The 24,571-nt window shown below is 37.6% G+C and overlaps 2 protein-coding genes across 2 annotated transcripts in view; both read left to right on the top strand.

Annotated features, from left to right (window-relative positions):
- LOC149041458 (uncharacterized) overlaps positions 1 to 10,053 on the top strand; it is an 18,064-nt gene extending 8,011 nt beyond the window's left edge. Inside the window, exons 2-7 of the mRNA XM_089214088.1 lie at positions 4,007 to 4,054; positions 5,266 to 5,477; positions 6,724 to 6,813; positions 7,296 to 7,620; positions 8,322 to 8,612; positions 9,529 to 10,053. Of these exons, the coding sequence (XP_089070214.1) occupies positions 4,007 to 4,054; positions 5,266 to 5,477; positions 6,724 to 6,813; positions 7,296 to 7,620; positions 8,322 to 8,612; positions 9,529 to 9,875 (1,313 nt within the window). The 3' untranslated portion in view covers positions 9,876 to 10,053. The remainder of the gene's footprint in view (positions 1 to 4,006; positions 4,055 to 5,265; positions 5,478 to 6,723; positions 6,814 to 7,295; positions 7,621 to 8,321; positions 8,613 to 9,528) is intronic.
- A 4,903-nt stretch (positions 10,054 to 14,956) lies between these two features.
- Positions 14,957 to 23,809, top strand: LOC113668146 (uncharacterized). The gene is made up of 7 exons (XM_089214087.1): positions 14,957 to 15,500; positions 15,915 to 15,962; positions 17,154 to 17,365; positions 19,382 to 19,471; positions 20,978 to 21,296; positions 22,084 to 22,374; positions 23,291 to 23,809. The coding sequence occupies exons 1-7, from the start codon at positions 15,032 to 15,034 to the stop codon at positions 23,635 to 23,637; spliced, it is 1,776 nt and encodes a 591-aa protein (XP_089070213.1). The 5' UTR covers positions 14,957 to 15,031; the 3' UTR covers positions 23,638 to 23,809.
- The last annotated feature ends 762 nt before the right edge of the window (positions 23,810 to 24,571 follow it).

Below are 24,571 nucleotides of genomic sequence, written 5' to 3'. Positions count from 1 at the left end.
ATGATAATTTTAGACTTTGTATGGTTGGTTAGGCACGTGTGCTCCGACAGAGCTGAAATTTCTTTTTTGCAAAAGAAGACCGCTTTTCTTCCAAGGAATTATCCGCGCTGAAACGGAGCGGTTTAGAGAAAGGTCTGCGGTTTGCTATCGTTCCTAGTAAAATACCGACTGCTCAAATCGTCGCCGTTGTCGAGGAGAGCATTTTTCAACTCAACGACGACCATGGACACTTGGTAAGGGCAGGAGTAAGCAGCATACTCAAGCGAGCTATACCTCCTCCCAAAAACATTCAAAAGGATCTTTTCAATGCGCTCATAGCTCTTGAAAAGGATCCGGGCAAGCTCGTATCATCAGCTAACAAGGGTAATTGAGTTGTAGATATGGACAAACAGCAATATGACGACAAAGCTTTGTCCCTGCTCAGTGACAAAAGTACGTAATTAGTCTTTAACTCTGATCCTACTAGTATAACTTAAAGAAAGCTAAACAAAATGTTGCTTGATTTGAAAAGAGCTGGTGAGATTAGTGACTATACATACAAAATTCTATACAATAATGATGGCTTATGCCCACGTTTTTATGGCTTACCTTAAATTCATAAACTAGGAATTCCATTGAGACCTATCGTCTCTTTTGTTAATTCTCCAACTTATGCAATTTCTGGTTATCTTGCAAGAAATTGTCGCCTGTTGTTGGGAACATTTATTCCACTGTCAAAAATTTCATAAGAGATAAAACTCTTAATGCTTGTGAAGAATTGGTATTTTTCGACGTTATTTCACTCTTCCCTAAAATCTTCGTTGATCTTGCCGTTAAAGTTGCGGGTGAGAAACTCAGAGAAGACCCTTCCCTAGGACAAAGAATTTCTTCGCCTGTGGAGGATATTATTCATATGCTGTCTTTTTGCCTCAAAAACCCACAATTTGTATACAAGGGCACCTACTATCAATAGGTTTTTGGTACGGCTATGGGTTCACCCGTCTCTGTTGTTAGTGTCAATATGGTTATGGAAGACGTGGAACAAAGGGCCTTAGCCACTTCACCGATTAAACCCTTTTTCTAAAGACGATATGTCGTTGATGCTATTTCCGCGGTATCCGGAAATGAAGCGGAACGCTTCCTATCGCATTTGAATTCAGTGGAGCCGTCTATCCAATCATCCAATTCACTCTTAAGCTTCAAAAGGATAAACATTTGCCCTTTCTTGACCTAAATTTGTGCAGAGTGGAAAAGGGGAATTTAGAGACGAGTGTGTGTCGTAAACCTACCCACACCGACAAATACCTCACACCCTATTTTACCACAAAAATTATGTAGCTAAAACTTATCTCAGGAGGGTTGAATATCTATCATCTTCACTTAATTCGAAGGCTGAGGAAATAAATGTGTCCCTGATATCCTAAAGGTAAATGGCCATACCGAAACTTTTCTCCGTAACTGCCAAAAACCAGTTACAACTAGTAAGGCTCCTGATGAGAAGGAACCTGCGACTGGTTTTGTTGCTATTGCTTACATTCAGGGTGTTACGGAACCCATCAAGAGAATTTTGAATGGCAACAACAATAAAGTTGCTCAAAGACCTTTTCAAACTTTAGGGCATATTTCTGCCAAACTTAAGGATCCTGTCACGAAAGAACAATGAACGCTATTTATTATAATCCATGCAGTGACTTTGATCACGAGTATGTCGGACAAACCAAACTTCAGTTTGGTACATCTTTGAGAGAGCATCAGGAAGCGGTCTTCTTTTGCAATAAAGAAAGTTCAGCGTTTTCGGAGCACACGTACATAACCAACTGTATAGTGGGATAAGTCTAAAATTATCACCACTGATCGTCGTTACCGCCAGCGCCTTTGTTTGGAAGTCTGGCATTTCGACTCCGCCCACGCCCCTGTAAATCGTGATGATGAATTGAGATTTTCTAATTCATAAAGGAAAAGAGGCACACCACTTCTCAATTTATGTAGACGACGATTAGGTGCCATGGAAACTCAAAAGAAAAGTGTCAGTGATTACCGATGTGCAAATTGTCACAATGTTTAACAAACCCGGTGATGTGAGTATGAAAGAGATCTTCGCAGATCAACCCGGTGATGTAGAAGAGTCACATGAAAAATACGTGATTCCGTCCAAAATTTATCTCTAAAAAAAAGGTAAACAGAACAATCAAACAGAAAAAATATGGTCCCTTTGTGGTTGATTTGCCAAAAATGAGTACGAGAAAAATGTACAAATTCAATTCATGTAATACACGTTATTGAAACAAAATTTCACATTTTTTAGCTGATGAGTACATTGACAGGATAGGCAGCAGAATCGTCCCATACAAGGAAAAACACTTTGACAACCAACACATGGGTTCTCTCAAATTAGAATCCTCTCTTTTCAGCAAGTCGTGTAGAAACGGTTCATGTGTCATTGACTATGTCTGGTCTCAGGTGAGAGGAAAAATGGAGTTTAAGACTTAATTATGACAAGCTCAAGAATGAGATTTTCGGTTGTGTATCTAATTCCCCAAAAATAACCAAAAAATAATTCATTAAATGAGCGAAAGAATGTCGTGGAAATGTGTCTATCCACGCTTTTGACAGCATATACCGAAAATTTATTACATTCACAAACTCAAACTCGAGAACGGATGTCAGTTAGGTATACGTTGTTAAAGACCATCATTGTTTTCTCATTACTGATGAAAAATTGAAAATGGTGGCATCCAAAGCCATTCTGGGTGTGTGTAATGACCTGTTAAAACATATGGCTAATTTGAGATTGTCTAGACGCCATGAAAATGTCACCCAATTAAAGGCCATCGATGAGATAACCAATACAGACAAAGAAACCACATTATCGTGTTGCCAGATGGAGCAAAAATGACAGAAGGTATTGAAGCTCACATATCGAAATCTAACTTTTATGTTGAATATTTGCATTGGAATAACAATGGCCGTTTAGATGGTTTCATTGATCACAGTGACAATATGTGTTTGTATAAATTCTCACACTGAAGAAGATGCTTAGAAAGACGGCAAAAGGCTATAAGTTAAACGTTCGTTGTAATCCCTTGAAAACTCGTAAAAAGGTCGAAAGCAATGTAAAAACAATACAAAAATAGGAAATGAAAAAGAAATGAGAGAAAGAATAGCTAAATTGGACAAAAACAACGATAAAAGACGATGAAAAACGCTAACAATCGTATTTTGACACCATTATTGACAAAAAATGACACTTAAATATAGTAAGATGCAACGAGAATAAGCAATGACAAAAATCAGGTATGAAAAAAAAATTGATTGAGGAACTTACTCTTTATTTTGATTAACATTAAGTTGATGTCTTTTTAAATAAAAATTTATAACGATTAGAATCAACAGGAAAAAATGAAAAGGCACGCTGAAACGTGTCAAAAACATTATTTGCGTTGTGACTGGTTAAAATTATGCTCATTTTCACGCGATTGTGCCAAATTGAAATACAGCCTCACATACTTCTTATCATTATTTGCGTTATGACTGGTGCAAATTATACTCATTTTTATGCCATTGTGCCGAAGCAACCCCCACCAAATGCATTTTTCGAGGCTTGTTCACTTTTTAAAGAGAAAAATTTTGATTTGATTTGCGAGTCTTGTTTACTTTTTTTATGAGATTTTTATGTGATATTATTGGAGGGATTGCGACAATTGTTCACTTTTTGATTGTGAAAAACTACCCCTAAAATGTATTTTTTGTGTTGCGACTCGTGTTACTTTTGCTTTTGAAAAAATGGTGGGAGTTTTTAGCATGACAGCACTAGCAGTTATATGTGTATGTATTATTTTCCATACTCAATTATTCCTAATCCAAGAGACCTTGTTCCTATAGAGAGGGGTTTGGTTACCACAACGACAATTCGAACTGAGACTATAGCCTGGTTACTCAGTCAGTTCTCATCACGGAAAAATTTCACCCACCTGTTTGTTTAATTCTAATAAAACATTTTCTATATTTTTGTATATTCTCTCGGTAGGTGGTGTGAACTATGTATTATGGAAATTTGCATTCAGCCTCAATGCAAGTAAGAAAAGACATTATTGATTAGTCTTGTCAACTGCTAACCTGGTTATCGATCACCCTTTCTCTTCTTTCATGTGCGAGGTTCCATGGAAATCTTAAGTTGAAAATGACAGATGAAAATGAAAAACAAAAAAAATTTAAAATAAGAAGGTTGTATATATAAGAAGGGAAATCACACCTGATGCTGGTTCATAGAATCATCAGCTGCGCGCTCTCCTTTGTGTTTAATTCACAAGTCACAATTTAATTTTTGCTCATAACCATTACAATTTCCTCAAATGTGATTGATGCTTCACCTACTTTATTTTTCACTTATTATTCTGCAGAATGGTAATCGGACAATGTAATCTGACAGTTGGCTATAATTGAACAGTTAAAGAAGCCAGTCATACTTTAAGTCCACTCAGTTAAATCCACCAATCACAGAATTGATAAAGTAACCATAGTAACATTCAACCACTTCCCAACAAAATTGGGGAGTTTCCAAAGCTGTTGGAATTTTGACTCTAAACAATGTTTCTTGTGAAGATGTTTTCGCCATTGTCAATTTTGACTCACTTCCACGGTTTCTTGTTTTATTTCTTTGGAAATTGTAGTGGTTATGATTAAATGGTAACAGCTGGGCTTTTCGTTGTCCGATTCTGTCTATAATCATACTCGAAATTTAAAAATCGGACTTCCCCTGTATAGTCGTCCAACTTTATCAATCGCTCGAATAATTACGGACAGAATTGGACTCAACTCAGTCCTATTGCGCATCGTGTAAAAACCGAGGTGAAAATGAATCATCATGGACGCCTGGCCGGATGAATAATGTCTGGCTGGAAGGCCTGGATTTCTTGATAGCTGGAAGGCTGGAAGGCTGAATATCTGGATGGCTGGAAGCTTGAAGGCTGGAAGAATGGATATCTTGATGTCTGGAAGCTGAAAGGCTGAATGGGTGGAACGTTGGAAGGGTAGATGGCTGGATGGCTGGCTGGCTAAATGTTGGCTAGCTGGATAGTTGGCTAGCTGAATGATGGCTAGCTGGATGGCTGGAAGGCTGGATGGATGGCGAGATAGCCAAATAGGTGGGAGTCTGGAAGGATGGCTACATGGCTGGATGACTGGATCGCTGACTGACTGATTGACTGATATGTTGATTGTTCAGAATTCTATGATGGAATGATTAATTGATTCGTTTTATTCTTCTTTTGCCATGAATTATTGCAGTGTATCAGAAGGTTTCTTACCAAACATTTCATGCAGAAAATGTCTTTTACGAGGAGAAAACTGAACATAATCTTGGAAAAGCACGATACCAAATGGACCTTGTTAAATCGGAACGTTTCCCCATCACCAATGAATTTGCTGCTGCTGTCTGTAACTTACCACAAATATATGACCGGATGGCTTACCACAGATTTATAAAGGATTGGGGGACGGTTGGTTTCTGAATTAACTTTGTTACCTCATTAACTTTTAATTTGAAAGGATTTGGCCAGGTTTTGTTTGGCCAGGTTTTTACCATGGCCATTGTGTCAATGAAGAATACGTGTTTGAAAATTTTTGAGTTATATATATATATATTGTCCCCTGAAATTGCAAAATATCTGAGTTGCCCTTTCTTTTTTGAACCTCTTGACGGTGTATAATTACATTGATTTAAGTTGTGTAGGTGTCTTTCATTAGCCTCACAATTTTTTGGCACATTCTTTACATGCATGTTATCCTTTTGTTTGGCTGAAAGGATAAATCCGTCTACAATAACAAAAATGTAACAATTAGGAAAGCAGTTTTCAATGTTCTGCAGCTGACTAAAGATAATGTTTGCGCTACAGTGATCTGTTTTTTTTTAATTTTATGTGTTTTTGCCTTTTTAATTTACGTATTATAATTTTCGCTTTTTTCCACTTATAAAGGGGTAAAGTTTCCAAAAAGAGTAACACCAGCTTTGAAACTCTTTACGGAGGCCAATTCACAATATCAACTCACTTGATAATACCAAATTACCTTCATTTCTCGCTGTTTGGTACTAACCTTCTAAGCGGCACTCCCCCCTTCCCCAATGGGGGATTCGTAAGAATCTTCGGTTTCTGTTAGCGAACAGGTTTGCCGTTCCACACTACACATTCAAACAGGAAACTGATTGGTTGCAATAATGTGGATGTGTTGAGGTACATTTATGTTTCTGAATTTTTGGTTGAAATATACTCAAGATAAACTCATCTCAATTTTTCATAAACTTTCAAACAAAGTTATGTGTATAGAAAGTTATTGATTATTTGTTTGGATACCAAGAATACATTTTCCTTAATACATGTCAAGTTGACCTTGTCTACATGATGTATATGCACCAGAACCCAGTTCTCTTGGTTATCAAATGTGGGTTGTTTAACAGCCATACGTGAAAACCCAATTTTTTCATAAAGGTGCTTCTAATAGAGATGATAATTTTGATGATATTGGTAATAATAGGTTCAAGGTTTCCATCAAGACACTTTTAATTACATTATAGCGTGTTTCATCCTAGAATTTAAATGAAGTAGACAGTAAAGTAGTAAGGTAACTGAGTCAATGAGATACTTTTCAATTTATCTATTGGAACCCGCCTGTAGAATAATTTAAACTAAACTACAGTCTGGAGAGCGAATGTATCTTTTTGTATGAATTTTATTATTTTCCTTACAGCATATTGTCAGTGAGGTGGAACTTGGAACCAAGAAGATTGAACGCTACAAGAGTTCGTATGCTGATTTCTTCAAGTATGCGATGAAACATGTGAGTTTCTGCGCTCACTGAAATTGATTTCTACCAAGCAACAGTATGAAATAGATTTTGTTGCTCGACGTTCAACTGTTCTTGTTTAATTGCCCTTAAGGCAAAGTCGCATTTCATTTGGTTCCAACTCCCTGGTGAGTGCCAACTTACCATTATGCTCCAAAGAGCCATTCTGATAACAAGAATAAATTAGCCAATAACCTGCAGGTTTTGGTCTATAGAATCTCCTTGGAACATTTGACGTTGAGCTGTGCACCGATAACTCAACGGAAATTTGAAACATGAGTTACTATTCACTTCTTTGATTCCATGATGCCTTTTGACGACAATTTATATTAGCTGCGTAAAACAAATACATATGGTGTGAACAATTACCGATAAATCGTTACAGACTGTAACGAAATCGAAAGAAAAACATGAAAACCTACTACGTCGACTATGTTGTGTGTCTTTGCTCTGACTTTTTTGTTTCTTTCCCATAGGTGAAAACCGCGGTGACTATGTCTGTGTCTAGCGAGTACCGAAGGTATCGTAGCTCTCTCTCCGTTGACTCTAAAAGGTTCACGGCCTCCATGACAACTGGCATTTCATTTGGAAGTGACAAAGTTATGTTTCAGTGTGGTACAAGTAACAACCCTGAGCCCATTGGAATGAGGTTGATTTCTATTGACCAGGCATTTGACGACAGCTTCTTCAAGGCACTTAGTAAGAAATACAAATGTCAGAATTTGGCACAACGGAGATTGAACGTGATAAAGATTTTGGAAGAATACCCAGTCTTAGAAGGAGCTAAAACATATCCTCAAGGTATCATCACATATAGATTCCTATGTACAACTTGAAACATTTATGTTACTTTGTTTTGGTTGGCACAATTGCCACTTAAAGTCTTCTTCAGCGCTACCAATCAGTAACAGCTATCTTGGTATATTCTTGAATGATATTCGTTAAGATCCTCATTAACCCTCTTCATCATCTTCTGATGATGGGGATCTAATTTTTCCTGGCTAATGACCATGTTAATGAAATAAATTTGGTCTTGAGCTTGCAAAATTCCAAAAGAATCTTGGTGTAACCACTTATTTTATTGAGATAGTTAGGTTTGAAATCTGAAAAGTGCTGACGTAGTACTTTTGAAAGATTTTCGAACAAATAGTCATATTGTGATATGAAAAGCTTTCAACTGATTGACTAATATTGACGAAACAATTGACGTTTCTTTGCTTTACTGTTTATTTTTGGACCATAAAAGAATCGTTGAACTGACTTCCTAGTTTTTTTTTTGTTAACATTTTTCTTTGTTGACTTAAATTTCATGTTCAAAAGACTTTTTCTCTCTTTTTTCCACATATATCTTTAAGAAGGTACGCATTTTTTCAGCTTCGGTGAAGAAACATAGTCTCGGGTAGCAACGTCATTAAGAGCGTATTCCTTCGTCTAAAATAACGTGCAACTCTGTAACTATGTTAAAGAGTTGTCGCATTAAAGGTTTCTTGGAATTTTTTTAGATCCTATAATCCGCATTCCTCTTACTTGGCCACTGGGAAAATACGGACTTCCTATGGCAAAATCAGGATGTCCAAATGGAGGTTTTTGGCACACGGGCTGGCGATACCACGACACCGAAGATAAAGACCCAAACAATCATTGGTCAAACCCCTACGATTTGTCGGGACGTGTTGGCAAAAGTTACATGAATCAAGAGTTCTGTATAAAGACAAAGTCTCGAACATCCAGGTATAATATGCCATGGCCCGAAGGAAAATATTGTATCTTTAAAAAAGAAGATTGCCCTGCAGGTTAGTTGAAAAAGTCCTTTTTTAATGAAAATGTTAATAAATTTTGGACTTTTCCAATTGTTTTATGGTGAGCATGGCGAAGCTTCTTTTCTCACCAGCCGTATAAATTATGTAACATGCTTATCTTTAATTCGGTCAACAAAAATTTCGATATCCGCTATCCGTGATTGATTACTTTTTCCGCCAAGATCCATGCCTTAAATCCTCTGGTACGACTCTTTCCAAAAACATAACCGTCTGCGGCCGTTACATGTATTTTCATACCTTAAATGCAGATCTTGAATCAATCAAGCACAAAGCCTACCCCTATGAAGGAAAAATATTGATTTCAACCAGAATTTTTTGCCTTTGAAGTCTTATTCTTGCACCTTATTCGATGGTTTAATATATAATACACGTGGATATTTTGCGAGTTGGGGCAAAGAAAGAACAGCAATAAATAAAATTTCCACGTATTTTATCTGTTAAACCATCGAATAAGGATTTATTATTCCGCTATTATTTCATTTTCTAGTCCTCTAGTTTTACAAATGCTTCTTACGACCTTAGCTCAACAACGTATCGATCGCATAGAAACAACAAATCGGAAACCATTTTCACAAGTATTTTTATTGCCAACAAAAATATCTTTTAAGTTTAAAAGTTAAGTCGTTGCTTAAAAAGGCAAGCCGAAAAACCCGAAAGAAATCAAAGGTTGAAGCGTTCAGAGCGGTCATTTTTTGGCTCCGTTTTCTGCCCGTGTTTTTTTCCCTGTTCTACGATGTAAAACCGTCGCATACTTTTAGCACTCCGTTGCCCTGATGTGTTCAAATGACGTAATCGTGAAATGATAAATTATAGAAGTCGTAACTCACATCTTCCCTCAAATAAATGATTCAATTCAAGCGTAATGCTGCGCTAAATTTTTGCTGCACAGATTTCGAGGAGGCATACATTCGTTGGGATGATGAAGATGACGATAACAGAAATGAAAGAGGTGGCACGCTTCCGGAAGGTCATTACAACTATAACACCCGCATCGAATACTGTTGCCGTACGGATGGAGATGCCACAGAAGCCATTCGCCTTCCAACTGGCTCACCGTTTGCGCTGATAAAGGCTAACACCCACTTCTGTCAGGAAGTGGTCGGAATGAGACACAGATCAGCGTATTTTTACTGGGACACCGAAGATCACAAACCGAATGCCGCCATACACGGACCGATCAACGCTGAGTTGGATTCACACCGTAATATAAAAGTTCACTACTGTTATTACACTTAACCCAGTATCAGAGCCCCACTCGCAGCCACAGACGTAACTGATGCCTCAAGAAGATTTCGCCTTGTTTTTAGACATTAGAAGTGAACGAGAAAAATAAAGGGAAAGTAAATTGTAAACTAGCGTCAGAAGGCGCTTTTGAGATCAGAAATTAAAGCTAACATGGTGCTGGGTCAATTGATTTGATGCCTCAATATTCTTGGTAATACTGCAGCTTTTGGAGCACTGGTTTAATCCAAAGGTACCAGACTTCCTGGCCGCATATTATGTAACGGATGTTTGTTTGTATTTTTGGTTTTTCTTTGTTTGTTTCCCTGGTTTATCTTTGGCATGCCGACCATATTCCGCTCTTTGTAATCCAGTATATTTTTTCCTTCATGTCAATGACAGCATTATTATGATGCCGTAAGAAATGATAAGAGCGAGACTCAAGTTCGTACAATCTTGACGTTGATTTAGGATGACAAGACCGTTTTCATGTTTCTTTACATAAATGACGCACCGCTTAAAATCGGACGCAGTTGTATTCATGTACGCTTTCCTAAATGGTGTGTTGAGGTCACGAACCCTACGACCAATGGTGTTATAATTAGATCTTGATTTTTAAAAGTTTGGACTTCAGGCTGGCCTTTTTTTCTTTTTTTTAAATTTATTTTACAACATTTTACCACTTCAAGGTCACAGTCCCTTACCCATTTTTCTTGACCCTTTCGGGGGCTAGAACAATTTTTTTGTATTAGAATTTAATGCGCTAATTTAGTCGGCTTGGTGGCTGCAATCTGTTTTTGCACCGAAAACCCCTGATCCTTTCCATCTGGCGTTTTCAATTTCAAAGACTTCATAGCTCTCCTTATGGCCGTGGTTACTCCATAAAATTCAAGGAAAGAGGCGGATAAGCAGTATTTCTCTCTAAACTCTCCATAAGTTATGACCTTAAAATCATCGTTAACAAGATCTTTGATATTTTGTACACCAGCTTTTGCCCAATGCTTGTAGAAAAAAAAAGGCCTATCAGCAATTCTGACTAATGAGTTATTCCATATTATACTACTACTACAAAAGTCGTGTTTGGAGAGGAAAGAGTCTCTAAAATTAAAGTCCACCCAGATGTCGATAAATTTTCGGAGGAAGTCCTCCTTGATATCATGTTTCGTAGCGTCTTTTTTTCCAAGTTCCCAAGAAAAACTAATTTTCCTCCCCATTTTGAAAGAAAGAAATCCTCAAAATTTTTCCATTTGGATTTACAATCATCAGAAATATACTTTACTATCCACGCGATCTTTAAAGACTTACTGAATGCTATGATGTCCAAAATTTTTTGACCACCATCGCCTTAGTCAGCAATCATTTTAGACCGTTTGATTTTGTCCCTTTTTCCATCCCAAAGAAATTTGAAAAGCAAACCATTTATTTCTTTAAACAATTTAAAACATGTACGTAATGAGGGCAACATGTAGATCAATTGGGATGCAGCCAACATCTTTATAATTGTAATCTTTCCAGGAAGCGTTAATCTCTTGTTTTGCCAATTGTTAAGAACGTTTTCATCTTTGTGAACCTTATCTACATAGTTCATTTTCATTTCTTCATTTTGGTCCGTACAAAACCAAACACCTAAGGCCTTGACTTTACCATCCGCCTATTTCAAGTTTTTTTGTGGGCACATAATTTGATTTGACCCTTTCTTTGATCCTATCAAGAGAACTTTAGTTTTTCCACAGTTAGCTCGCAGGCCAGACAGTTGGCCGAAACTGTCTAAAAAAGCAAAAGACCTCTCAAGTGACGCTTGTGAACCATCCAATATCATCGTGGTGTCGTCCGCACACTGACTTAATTTACACTCGACATTTCCTACAGAGATTCATTTTATCTCATTGTCTCCAAGAATAGCTGTAGCTAACACCTCGACACAGAGAACAAATAGGTAAGGCGAGAGCGGGCAGCCCTGTCTTACACCTCTACCTAAGCTAAAGAAACTCCCCGACCATCCATTATTTATTTTGCAGCTTTGGACATTAGAGTAAAATAAATTAGCCAGTTAATTAAAGAGGAACCAAAACCAAAATGCTCCAGCGTTTTCCGCAAGAAAGTCCACAATAGTATCAAATACTTTTTCGAAGTCGATGAGCAGGAGTAATCCAGGAATATCTTTCAAGTGGGTATAGGAAATAACATTATTGACCAAACAAATACTTTATGGAATAGAACGGCCTTTCAGAAAACCGGTCTGATCGTGATCTATAAGATCCGACAACACAAACTTGAGACGAGAAGCGATCGCTTTGATGCAATTTTGCAATCGTAGATAAGTAGGGTTATGGGCCTCCGATTCTTCAATTCGTTTAATGCTTTGTCTTTTTTCGGGATCAAAGAAATGATACACCTCCTCTAAGTTATGGCTAGTTTTCCTTTTTGATAGCTTTTATTAAAGGAACTTATAAGAAAAGGTGATACATCTCTCCAGAAAACTTTATCAAATTCGGTAGGGAGACCGTCTGTACCAGGCGATTTACCGGACTCCATTGACTTGACAGCTTCTAGACATTCTTTTTCAGTTAAGAGGCCCTCACATTTTTTTCTAATCCATTTTGTTAAGTTTGTGGTGTTTACAGTCAAAAAAGTTTTTCCAAATGTTCTGTTATTTTGGTACTTTGTTTGTGTAAAGATCTCTATAAAAAGAGTTACACTCTCTCAGAATATCTGAGTCATTTGTAAGATATCGGTCAGTTTAAGATTATCTCGAGTATTTTGAATCACTTTCGGAATTTCGGTGTGTCGTTAATTTCCAACCCTTTTTGTCCTTCGTGGCATCCCTAACAAGATTAAAATCTCCCCCAAGAATAATTTCCTCACAACTAAATATTATCATTTGTTCACGTACATTTTGAAAGAAAATAGGTCGTCTTTGTTGGGAGCATAAATATTACAGATGGTGAAGATTAACTAACCGACTTCTACATCAATAATAATGTACCTTCCTTCCTTATCACATATCTGCTTGGTGCCGTAAATTGCACAACAGAAACTGAAGTAGTTCTATGAGGAAAAGCCGCATTAAATCCTCGTGTCTCACTGAAATGTCTCACTCGAATTTAGTTTTTGTGGAGGAAGGACCAGATTTACACACGCCATTGTAGCAAGCGAACGAGGAAACTCTCACAAGTAAATCTTCGTGCATGAATTAATCGTCGACGAGAGTGAATAATATTTCCATAAGATTATTGACTGTTTTGTTTTTTAAAAGTGTACATGCGCTTTTTTTTTCCTTACGCGCTCTCTAATTTACTGGTGTCAGATTGTGACAGATACTTGTAAAAATGATGTTTCAAAGTTTGTTTGGAAGCCTTTTAAATCACCTTTATCATTACGCAAATGAAAATGTTTCTGTGAAGCCTCTCTCTTTAATTTTCATCACCTCTATTTTAACAACCATTTACTCGCTCAAAATTATTCAGTTTATATGGAGGATCTTGTTGTAACTACAGCCCTAAATCATTCGGGTTCTTTTGGAAAGAATTTCGTTAAGTTTAAGGAAAAAAATAAAACCTCTGTCTTGAGTACCGTTTTCCCCAATAAGGACCTCCCAGTTGGCGAATAACATATATATATCAATTAGGGGATTAAGAGTTGATCCAATATCAAATTCTCCAAACTAACATCACAAGAACTGTATGACAGACAGTAAGGAGAATTACTAATGAGATCTTGGGAGTTAAAGGGTTAATAACGAGGAACCTTCCTTCATTCCTTTTAGGACTCCAGATCAGTTATTTTGCAAAGCTTTGTCAAAGCATTGTAAAAATTTACTTGTCGTTACTTATCAACTAGATATGTCCTTTGTCTTTATTGATTGTTAAGATATGCTTCACAGGTAGGAATTCCATCGAAGAACCCATTTTCGTCACAACTTGAATTTCTAGGGGCTGCTTCCGTACCACTATAGCGAGAGATCGACAAGTTAATTCCGCTTGGTCAAAGTCCACAACGCCATCCCTGGGTCGAAGAGTGATTCTTTCAAGAATATCGCGTGACTGGCGTGGTACTAAGGACAACTTGCAATTGAATGTCTCAAGAAAGCGTGACTGCAAAACCTTAGCCTCGTTCTGTTTTTAAATAAAAAAAAGAAAAATGAAGCGATGATCAAAAGTCTTCGAAGAAGAAAGAAACGCCACTGAAATCCATTACTGCCGGAGCCAACATAAATTCATTAACGAAATAAAGTGATTCGACACAGGGTTGATCCATTGTGTCAATAAAATGTTAAAAATCCACCAGTAAAAATTTTTATTCTTTACATTGCTCACTTCCTCGCAATTCTTCTTCACTTCCTCGTAAAGTAGACATTGTAGCCATTCTCACCACCTACCCCTTTTCGTTGCAAATCGTCTCGTTCTGTTTTAGCTTACAAAATTTAACCCTAGGAACTATTATGCGTATGTTCACTTGCTTAGATTTTGTTTTGTCTGTGATTTATTACCATATAACAAAATCTTTCAAGCGTATGTTCTTTCACTTAAATTTTATTATGTCTATGATATATTACCATATCAACAAATTTTTTGAGCACACGTTCAATGGCTTAAATTTCATCCTGCTAGTTTTTAAATTTTTACAAACAAAACATTACTATATATACACCTTCTTAGATGCATAAAGTATTTCGTTATATATAGCTATTGATTAGCATTAAATGCTCTTTTAACCACGCCATTATCATTCTACCACGATGGATTTTATGCTGTAAAGTTTATTGTTCTACTTAATTGACTTCCTTAGAGCTTACGCCCTGTTGATAACCAGGAGTCACAGTACATATTGTGAAAGTTTTCTTATAGGGTTTAGAGATATACAGAGACATATCAATTAGCCTTTTTCATGGCTACCACGGCTAATGACCACTCTTCAAGTACACAAATCAATATACTCACCTCTTAGGTGACGGTAATTCAGCATTTTTGGTATCAATGAAGACTTCGCAAAGGACTGCAAATAACTGGTATGAAGCTAAACTTTCGTCTGGTGATAAGGCGGTACGGAAAAGGAATAATCTATGATCAAAAATAAATTGTAATAAACGCCTCTCTTAGACTCGCCAAAACTGAAAACATGATTCAACTAATTTGCCGCGTGGCACTCTACGCCGTTTTTGTTTATCGGAAATGATATCATTTCTTTGTTCATTTAAACACGAAAATTCTGCAAGTGTTCTCAGAGCGCCGTGGACCCTTACTTATTTTGTCTCGTCACATATTTACTGCATCAAAAAGCAAAGAGTAACCATGCATCTTTTCGTCCTTATTGTCGCTTTCGGCATCGCTTTCACCCCTGGCTACGGTTATCCCAAAACAGCTAAAGGCCTTGATTTTATCGGTGTTGGGTATGACATCCTGAGAGGAAATCCAGACGGTGATCGGTCAAAAGGTGGAATTGACCCAGAACTGAAAATTACCAGAAAAATACTGAAGTTGACGTGGAACGACGGAAAACTTTCTGTTAATAAGAAGTACAAGGTGCCAGATCAGGTTGTTTTTGCTGATCGCGACTCCAGTGCAAAAGAAACCGTGCAAGAAGTTTTTTCTGGAACCAAATCCTACCAAGACAAACTCAAGACTGTGGTAAAAGTCGACAGTGAGTAGAAGAGATTAAGAGAGTATGCATTATTGCTTAAGATTATATCCAGTTTGTAAGGAAGATCGACTTTCAAGAGGAACGTTATGTATATATAAATCTTGGTTGTAGTCTATCCTTGCGGTATAGTGCTAGATGCGTTCGTAGAGCGTGGTATATCTGAAGGTTGGACAAATCAATAAGACATAACTTTTCTGTGACTGAGTTTCACGCTTGCGCGAACATCAGACAGATTTTGCGATTCCACACTCAACTATTCCTAATCCAAGAGTCCCTGTTCCAATAGAGAGGGACAATAATTCGAACTAAGACTATAGCCTGGTTACTAAGTCAGTTCACAGCACGGAAAATTTTATTCACCTGTGAGTAATTCCGTTGAAACATTTTATATATCTTTGTATATTCTCTCGGTAGGTGGCGTGAACTATGTATTATGGAATCTTGCATTCAGCCTCAGTACAAGTAAGAACAAAAATTATTGATTAGTTTTGCTTACAGCTAACCTGGTTATCACCCTTTCTCTTCTTTCATGAGCGAGGTTTCGTGGAAATCTTAAGGCAAAAATGAAAAATGTAAATGAAAAAAAGTCCAAAAAAAATTTACAGGTTACATATTTCAAAAGGGAAATCACACCTGATACCGCCGATTGCACGCTATCCTTTCAGCAAAATTCTTAAGTCACATTTCAATTTTGGCCTCATAACCATTATTACAATTTCCACAAATATGATTGATGCAATAGCAACTTAATTTTTTACAAATTATTCTGTAGAGTTGTAATCGAACAGTGTAATCGGACAGTGGAATATAACTGGACTGTTAAAGCAGTCAATCATATGAAGTCCACTCAATCAAATCCAGAACTGATCAAAGTAACCATAATAACATTCAACCACTTCCCAACAAAATTGGGGAATTTCCAAAAATGGAGGAATTTTTACCTTAAAAGACAAAGTCTCTATCGGAGATGTTTTTTTCAAGGTTAGTTTTGACTCATTTCCATGGTTTTCTCTGGAAACTTTTAATGATTATGATTTTGTGGTTACAGCTGGGCTTTGTGTCTTCCAATTCTGTGTAATCATACTCTTAATTAACAAATCAGACTCCCACTGTACAGTCATCCAACTTTATTATCACACGTATAATTATGGACAGAATTGGACTCCACTCAGTCCTATTATCATTAAACTAATCACACATCATGTGAAAACCAGGGTGGAAAGGAACCATCATAAACACCATGACAAAAATTAAGAGTTCTTGTTAGGAGGAGTTCCTCTTGGATGGCACGCTTACCAACAAATAAACAGAGTGGCGGACTGACCAACTGCCTGATTGGATGACAGATTGACTGATAGCGTGACTGACTAACTGACTGACAACTGTCTAACTAACTTATTGAATGGTTGGCTGGCTAAGTGGTTGGCTGAATGATAGCTAGCTAGTTGGCTTGAAGGCTGGATAGTTGACTGATTGATTGCTGGCTGGCTTGGTGGTTGGCTGAATGATGGCTGACTGGCTGGCTGGAAGGCAGGATAGATGGATGACTGCTATGTTGATTGTTGAGAATTCTATGATGGACTGATTGATTGATTCATTGATTCATTCATTCATTCATTCATTTTTTTCTTCTTTTGCCCTTAATTATTGCAGTGTATCAGAAGGTTTCTTACCAGACATTTCGTGCAAAAAACATATTTTACCAAGAGAAAGCTGTACATAATCTTGGAAAAGCACGATACCAACTGAATCTTGTTAAATGGAAACATTTCACCATCACCAATGAATTTGCTGCTTCTGTCTGTAACTTACCACAATCATACAACCAGATGGCTTATCACAGATTCATAAAGAATTGGGGAACGGTGGGTTTCTAAATTAATTTAATTGTTACCTCATTAACTCTTAATTTGAATGGGTTTAGCCTGGTTTTTTTGGCTATGTTTTAACCCAGTGTGTCAATGAACTATATGTGTTAACTTACATAATTTTTTAGTTATCTATGTATGGTGTATCCTGAAATTGCAAAATATATGAGTTGTCCTTTCTTTTTTGAACTTCTTGACAATGTATAATTACATTGATTTAAGTTGTACAGAGGTCTCTAACTAGCCTCAGAGCTTTTTGCCACATCTTTGCATTTGACTAGAGTTGATGTTTATACTACAGTGATCTGATTTTTTACTTAATTTCATATTTTTTTGTCTTTTTGTTTTACATATTATAACTATCCTTTTTTTTTCTGCTAATAACGGGGCTCAGTTTCTAAAGAAACTGTGGTGCTGTGTCGGTGGGAGAGTATCATCAGCTTTGAAACTTTTTACAAAGGCTAATTTACATTATCAACTCAGTTGAGAATACCAAATTACGTTAATTTTTTTTAAGCCCCACTCCCCCTTCCTTCCCAATAGGGGATTTGTAGGAATCTTTGGTTTTGTTAGTAAATAGTCTTACCATTTCACTATACACATCCAACCAGGAAACTGATTGGTTTTAATTAAGTGAATATTCCAAGGTGCATGTATGTTTCTGAAATTTTGGTTAAATTATACTCATGATAAAACCATCTTGATAAATTTCCAAACAAAATAATGTGAATCAAAAGTTATATATAATTTTTTTGGATACCAAGAGGAAATTTTCCCTCAGTTAATACATGTCAAGTGACCTTCTCTACCTGATGAACATGCACGAGCACCCAGTCCTCTTGGATATCAAATGTGGGTTGTTTCACAGCCATGCATGAAAACCTAATTTTTCGTAATGATAGTGCTAATAGAAATGATAATTGTGATGATATTGATTATAGTTCAAGGTTCCCATTAAGACCCTTTTAATTACACCAGAGCATGTTTTGTCTCAGAATTCAAATGGAATAAACAGTACATGTAGTTTAGACGGTTAAGAATATATGAAGGTCATATATTTGAACTGCGGATAAAGACATGAATGAAAGTGATCTTCGCAGTGATGTGCACTACTTAGGCAGTAGTGAAAATAAGGCCTGAAAAAAAAAAATTCAGGCCTGTACGGGATTTGAACCCATGACCTCTGCGATACCGGTGCAGCGCTCTACCAACTGAGCTAACAAGCCAACTGGGAGCTGGTCATGATGGTGGTTCTAAATAAACCCGTGAAGTGATGAATAGACGGTTAAGAATATATGAAGGTCATATATTTGAACTGCGGATAAAGACATGAATGAAAGTGATCTTCGCAGTGATGTGCACTACTTAGGCAGTCACTTCACGGGTTTATTTAGAACCACCATCATGACCAGCTCCCAGTTGGCTTGTTAGCTCAGTTGGTAGAGCGCTGCACCGGTATCGCAGAGGTCATGGGTTCAAATCCCGTACAGGCCTGAATTTTTTTCAGGCCTTATTTTCACTACTGCCTAAGTAGTGCACATCACTGCGAAGATCACTTTCATTCATGTCTTTATCCGCAGTTCAAATATATGACCTTCATATATTCTTAACCGTCTATTCATCACTTCACGGGTTTATTTAGAACCACCATCATGACCAGCTCCCAGTTGGCTTGTTAGCTCAGTTGGTAGAGCGCTGCACCGGTATCGCAGAGGTCATGGGTTCAAATCCCGTACAGGCCTGAATTTTTTTCAGGCCTTATTTTCACTACTGCCTAAGTAGTGCACATCACTGCGAAGATCACTTTCATTCACATGTAGTTTAGTTATGAATTAAGCAATGAAACATTTTGATTGTCGCAGGGAAAGAAAGCCATAAACTGTAGGCAACTGAGACATTAAGATAATTTTCATTTTTATCTAATAGAACTCGCCTGTAGAATAATTTAAGCTAAACTACAGACTGGAGAGCGTTATGTATCTTTTTGTATGAATTTCATTATTTTCCTTACAGCATATTGTCAGCGAGGTGGAACTTGGAACCAAGAAGATTGAACGCTACAAGAGTTCGTATGTTGATTTCTTCAAGTATGCCATGAAAAATGTGAGTATTGAGCAAAAAGAGGTCATTCATCTATCAATAGGTTTCTGCGCTCATTGAAATTAATTACTACCATGCAACAATGTGCACAGTAAAATTCGGGGCAAGTCAAAGTGAAATAGATTTTGTTGCTTGGCGTTCGACTGTACTCGTTTGATTGCCCTTAACCCTTTAACTCCCAGAAGTGATCAACAAGTAACTTCTCCCTATATTATAAGTACATTCAAACTTATCAGGTTGAAGTTGTTATCTCGATCTGACACCAAATTCTCCGAAGCAGTTAGAGGGTAGAATTGATATTAAAACATGGCGCGCGTGCTTACCCTACATAAGTCCTATTGAGCCGCCATGAACAAAATCTTATTTACGCACGAGCGTGCGTAAATAAGATGACGTGGGTATTTTTTTTTTACCTGGCTTCAGAGTTTCCGGGAAAAATTTCCGCACAGCCCCATACTTAATTGTGTATGATACACATCTTAATGGTGATACACTGAATAATAAAGCCCCATATATGGATGCATAATGAAGTATGGGGCTGTGCGGAAATTTTTTCACCAATTTTTCTATTTGCATTGAACTTGCAAGTTTCACGTTTCGCAAATTTGTCGGAAGGCCGGGTTTTGACTTTTAAAACATCTTTTAGTGACACTCTAGTTCATCTGGCTTTGATTTTCTCCATTTTCCCCATATATTTTGGGCTTTTCATTCACAGTTATCGGTTAACTGGATCAAATGTTTTCGCTCAAACCAAAGTATAAAATGTGGCGTGTTTTTGACCAGCCAATAGGGACGTTTGTTTACTTTTCTCTGTGCGTTGTGAGAATTTTGTACTCTATCACAATAAAAGGTTTTTTCGTGCAGATCCTTGTTGTCGCTCTGTTATAAAAGAATTTGCTCATGCTTTTAGCTGTGCGTATATCGAGTTATAGATGTTATGGATGGGAGGTTTGGAGAGCACTCAAGAAGCTAGAGTTGCTCTCGGCTGCGCCTCTAGCTACTCTTACGCATTTTTCATGCTCTCCGAACTTCCTGCGTGCATCCATTACTCGATATACGCACGCTAAGCATAAAAAAATTCTTAAATCTTGGGAGTTAAAGGGTAAAGGCAAAGTCACATTTCCTTTGGTTCCAACTCCTAGACGAGTGTTAACTTACCGTTATGCTCCAAAAAGCCATTCTGATAACAATAATAAATTAGCCAGCAACCTGGTTTTGGCCCATAAAAGCTCCATGGAACATTTAAAGTTGAGCTATGTACCGATAACATATCTGAATTTTGTTCTTTATGGACTTCTTTTATTCCTTGATGCCTTTTAACGATAACTGATTCATATTGGCTCAAAAATACACAGTGTGAAAAATTACCAATAAATCGTTACAGACTACAACGAAATCGAAAGTAAAACATGAAAACTGGCTCCCCGCGTGTTATAAGTGTTATCAAAGCACTTTTCCACATCGAGTTTATATGTTTTTCGCTCTGACTTTTTTGTTTCTTTCCCTTAGCTGAAAGCCGCGATGTCTGTGTCTGGCGGGTACAAAGGGTTTAGTAGCTCTGTCTCCATTGACTTTGAAAGGTTCACAGCATCCATGACAAGTGGCACTTCATTTGGAAGTGAAAAAGTTGTGTTTCGGTGTGGTACACGAAACAAGCCTGAGCCCATTGGATTGAAGTTGATTTCCATTGACCGGGCATTTGACGACAGCTTCTTCAAGGCACTCAGTAAGAAATACCAATGTCAGAATTTGGCACAACGGAGGACGAACGTGAAAAAGATTTTGAAAGAATACCCAGGCTTAGAAGGAGCTAAAACGTATCCTCGAGGTATCATCACGTATATATAGATGCTAGAAACGTTCGTGTTACTTTTGTAACGTTAACAATCAGGTAATAGCTATTTTGATGTATTTTTGAATGATATTCGTAAAGATCCTTATTAACCCTCTTCGTCATCTTCTGATGATTGGGATCTAATTTTTCCTGGCCGATGCCTATGCCTATGCCTATGAAATAAATCTGATCTTGAGCTTTCAAAAATTCCAAAAGAATCTTGGTGTAGCCAAAAGAAACTTGGTGTAGTTTTCGAGATAGATAGGTCTGAAATCTGAAAAGTGCTGACGTAGTATTTTGAAAGATTTTCGAACACATAATCATATGGTGATATGGAAAGCTTTCAACTGCATGACTAATATTGACTGAACAATCCACTGCTCGATAATTTTGACTAAAAACATAAACTTGAGCTGGAAGGTATTTTGTAGCCAACAAGAAATTAATCATGTTCTGAACAGGCTTAAACGTCTTTATTTTGAAAACATTGACGTTTTTTTGCTCTACTGTTTTGAACAATTTAAGAATCATTGAACTTACTTCCTAGATTTTTCTTAACATTTTTCTTTTGTTGACTGAAAAGTCATGTTCAAAAGACTTTTTCTCTCTTCCAAATATATCTTTAAGAAAGCACACATTTTTCAGCTTCGGTGAAGAAACATTATCTTGGGTAGCAACGTCATTAATTCTTAAGTGCGTATTCCCTCGGCTAAAATAACGTGCAACTCTGTAACTATGTTAAAGAGTTGTCGTCTTATAAGGTTTCTTGAAATTTTGTTAGATCCTAAAGTCCGCATTCCTCTAACTTGGCCACTGGGCAAATATGGACTTCCTATGGCAAAATCAGGATGTCCAAACGGAGGTTTTTGGCACACGGGCTGGCGATACCACGACACTGAAGATAAAGACCCAAGCAATTATTGGTCAAACCCCTACGACTTGGCGGGACATGTTGGCAAAAATAACATGGAGCAAAAGTTCTGTATGAAGATAAGGTTTCGAACATCCACATATAATTTGCCATGGCCTGAAGGAAAATACTGCATCTTCAAAAAAGAATATTGCCCCGCAGGTTAGTTCAGAAAGTCCTTTTTTTAATGAAAATATTAAAAAATTTTGGACTTTTCTTATTGTTTTATGGTGAACATGGCGAAGTTTCTTTGCTCACGAGCCGTATAAATTATGTGACATGCTTATCTTTTATAATTCGGTCAACAAAAATTTCGATATCCGTTATCCGTGATTCGTCACTTTTTCCGCCTTGATCCGTGCCTCAGATCCTCCGGTACGAGTCTTTCCAAAAACACAACCATCTCCGGCCGTTACATGTATTTCCATTCCTTAAGTTTTAGATCTTAAACCAATCGATCACATGACCTACCCCTAAGAAAGAAAAAAACATTGACCTCAACCAGTATTTTTCGCTCTTTGAAGTATTTTTCCTGCACCTTATTCGACGGTTTAACAAATAATACGCGCGGATATTTACGGATTATTTCCGTTTATTTTATAGATTGAACCATCGAGTAAGGGTTTTATTCCGCTTTTATTTCACTTTCTAGGCCTCCAGTTTTACGAATGCTTCTTACGGCTTTACCTTAGCAACGTATTGATCGCGTAAGACGGAAACAATGAAAATGATACCATTTTTTATAAGTGTTTCTATTACCAACAAAAATATCTGTTACGCTTAAAAGGTCATTCGTCGCTTAAAATTTCAGTCGTTGCTGAAAAGGACATGCCGAAAAACCTGTAGAAGTCAGAGGTTGAAGCGTTCAGTGCGGCCATTTTTTTGCTCCGCTTTCCGCCCGTGTTTTTCCCCTTTTCTGCAACGTAATATCGTCGCATACTTTTCGCACTCCGTTGCCTTGTTGTGTTCAACTGAAGTAATTGTGAAATGATAAATTATAGTTGTCGTACCTCGCATCTTCCCTCAAATAAAATAATTCAATTCAAGCGAAATGCTGCGCTAACTATTTGTTGCACAGATTTCGAGGAGGCATACGTTCGTTGGGATGATGAAGATGACAATAACAATAACAAAAGAGGTGGCACGCTTCCGAAAGGTTATTATAACGGTAACACTCGCATCGAATATTGCTGCCGTACGGATGGAGATGCCACAGAAGCCATTCGCCTCCCAACTGGCTCACCGTTTGTGCTGATAAAGGCTAACACCCACCTCTGTCAGGAAGTGGATGGAATGACACATAGATCAGAGTACTTTGCCTGGGACACCGAGGATAAAGATCCGCAAGCCAACATTCACGGACCGATCAATGCTGAGTTGGGTGCAAACCGTAATATAAAAGTTCACTACTGTTATTACACTTAACCCAGTACAAGGGCCCCACGCGCAACCGCAGACCTATCTGATGCCTCAAGAAGATTTCGCCTTGCTTTTAGACATTAGAAGCGAACAAGAAAAATAAAGGGAAAGTAAATTATAAACTAGCGTCAGTGTACGTTTTTGAGATCAGAAATTAAAGTTAACATGGTGGTGGGTCTTACTGATTTGATGCCTCAATATTCTTGGTAATGCTGCAACTTTTGGAGCATGCACAGCTTAAATCGGACGCAGTTGTATTTAAGTTCGCCTTTCTCAATGGCCAAGAACCCTACGACCAATGGTGTTATAGTTAGATCTTGATTTTTAAAAGTTTTGAACTTCAGGCTGGCCTGCAAACTACGTTTTACAAGCGTATTTTCGCCTTACTCACATAAAATTATGTTGAAACCTTTAATGAAGTGTTCACCAAGGTGTCAACAGTTTGAAGTAACTTAGTGTGACAAAATTGTTTAACTCCATCCCACTGAAGGAATTACTTTGCACTGCCATTTGGGACTTTATTTGGTAAAACTGCTACAGATAGCTACAGCAATCTATGACTATGGACACGCAATGATCAAGCGCTAAGCCGGAATGCGCTGGACTCCAGCTCGGTAAATCTGGGTTAGGGATCGTTTTGTCATTTTCTTAGGTGAGCACTTCCCTCCCGCAGTACCTCTCCCCATAAGGACTTTACCTTGAACTGGCAGGATCACCCGACCAAGAAGTGGGAGGTAAAATGCGATGCAATAGCACCCCATCCAGGTGGAGAAGCATCACTTCGTAATAAAGAAACTGGAATAAGCTCTGACAGGGTGGGTTTTCTGGGGCTGGGGCTGAGCCATTTTATGCATCACTATCGAGGGGAGCAAAGTCCTTTTCAAGTTTAATTTGTCACTGACGGTGTTAACCCTTCACATCCTAACATCAGTATGCATAT

This window comes from Pocillopora damicornis, chromosome 8, assembly GCF_964200805.1.
Source record: "Pocillopora damicornis chromosome 8, jaPocDami1.2, whole genome shotgun sequence".
NCBI classification, from domain to species: domain Eukaryota; kingdom Metazoa; phylum Cnidaria; class Anthozoa; order Scleractinia; family Pocilloporidae; genus Pocillopora; species Pocillopora damicornis.
This window is presented reverse-complemented; position numbering and strand designations above follow the sequence as displayed.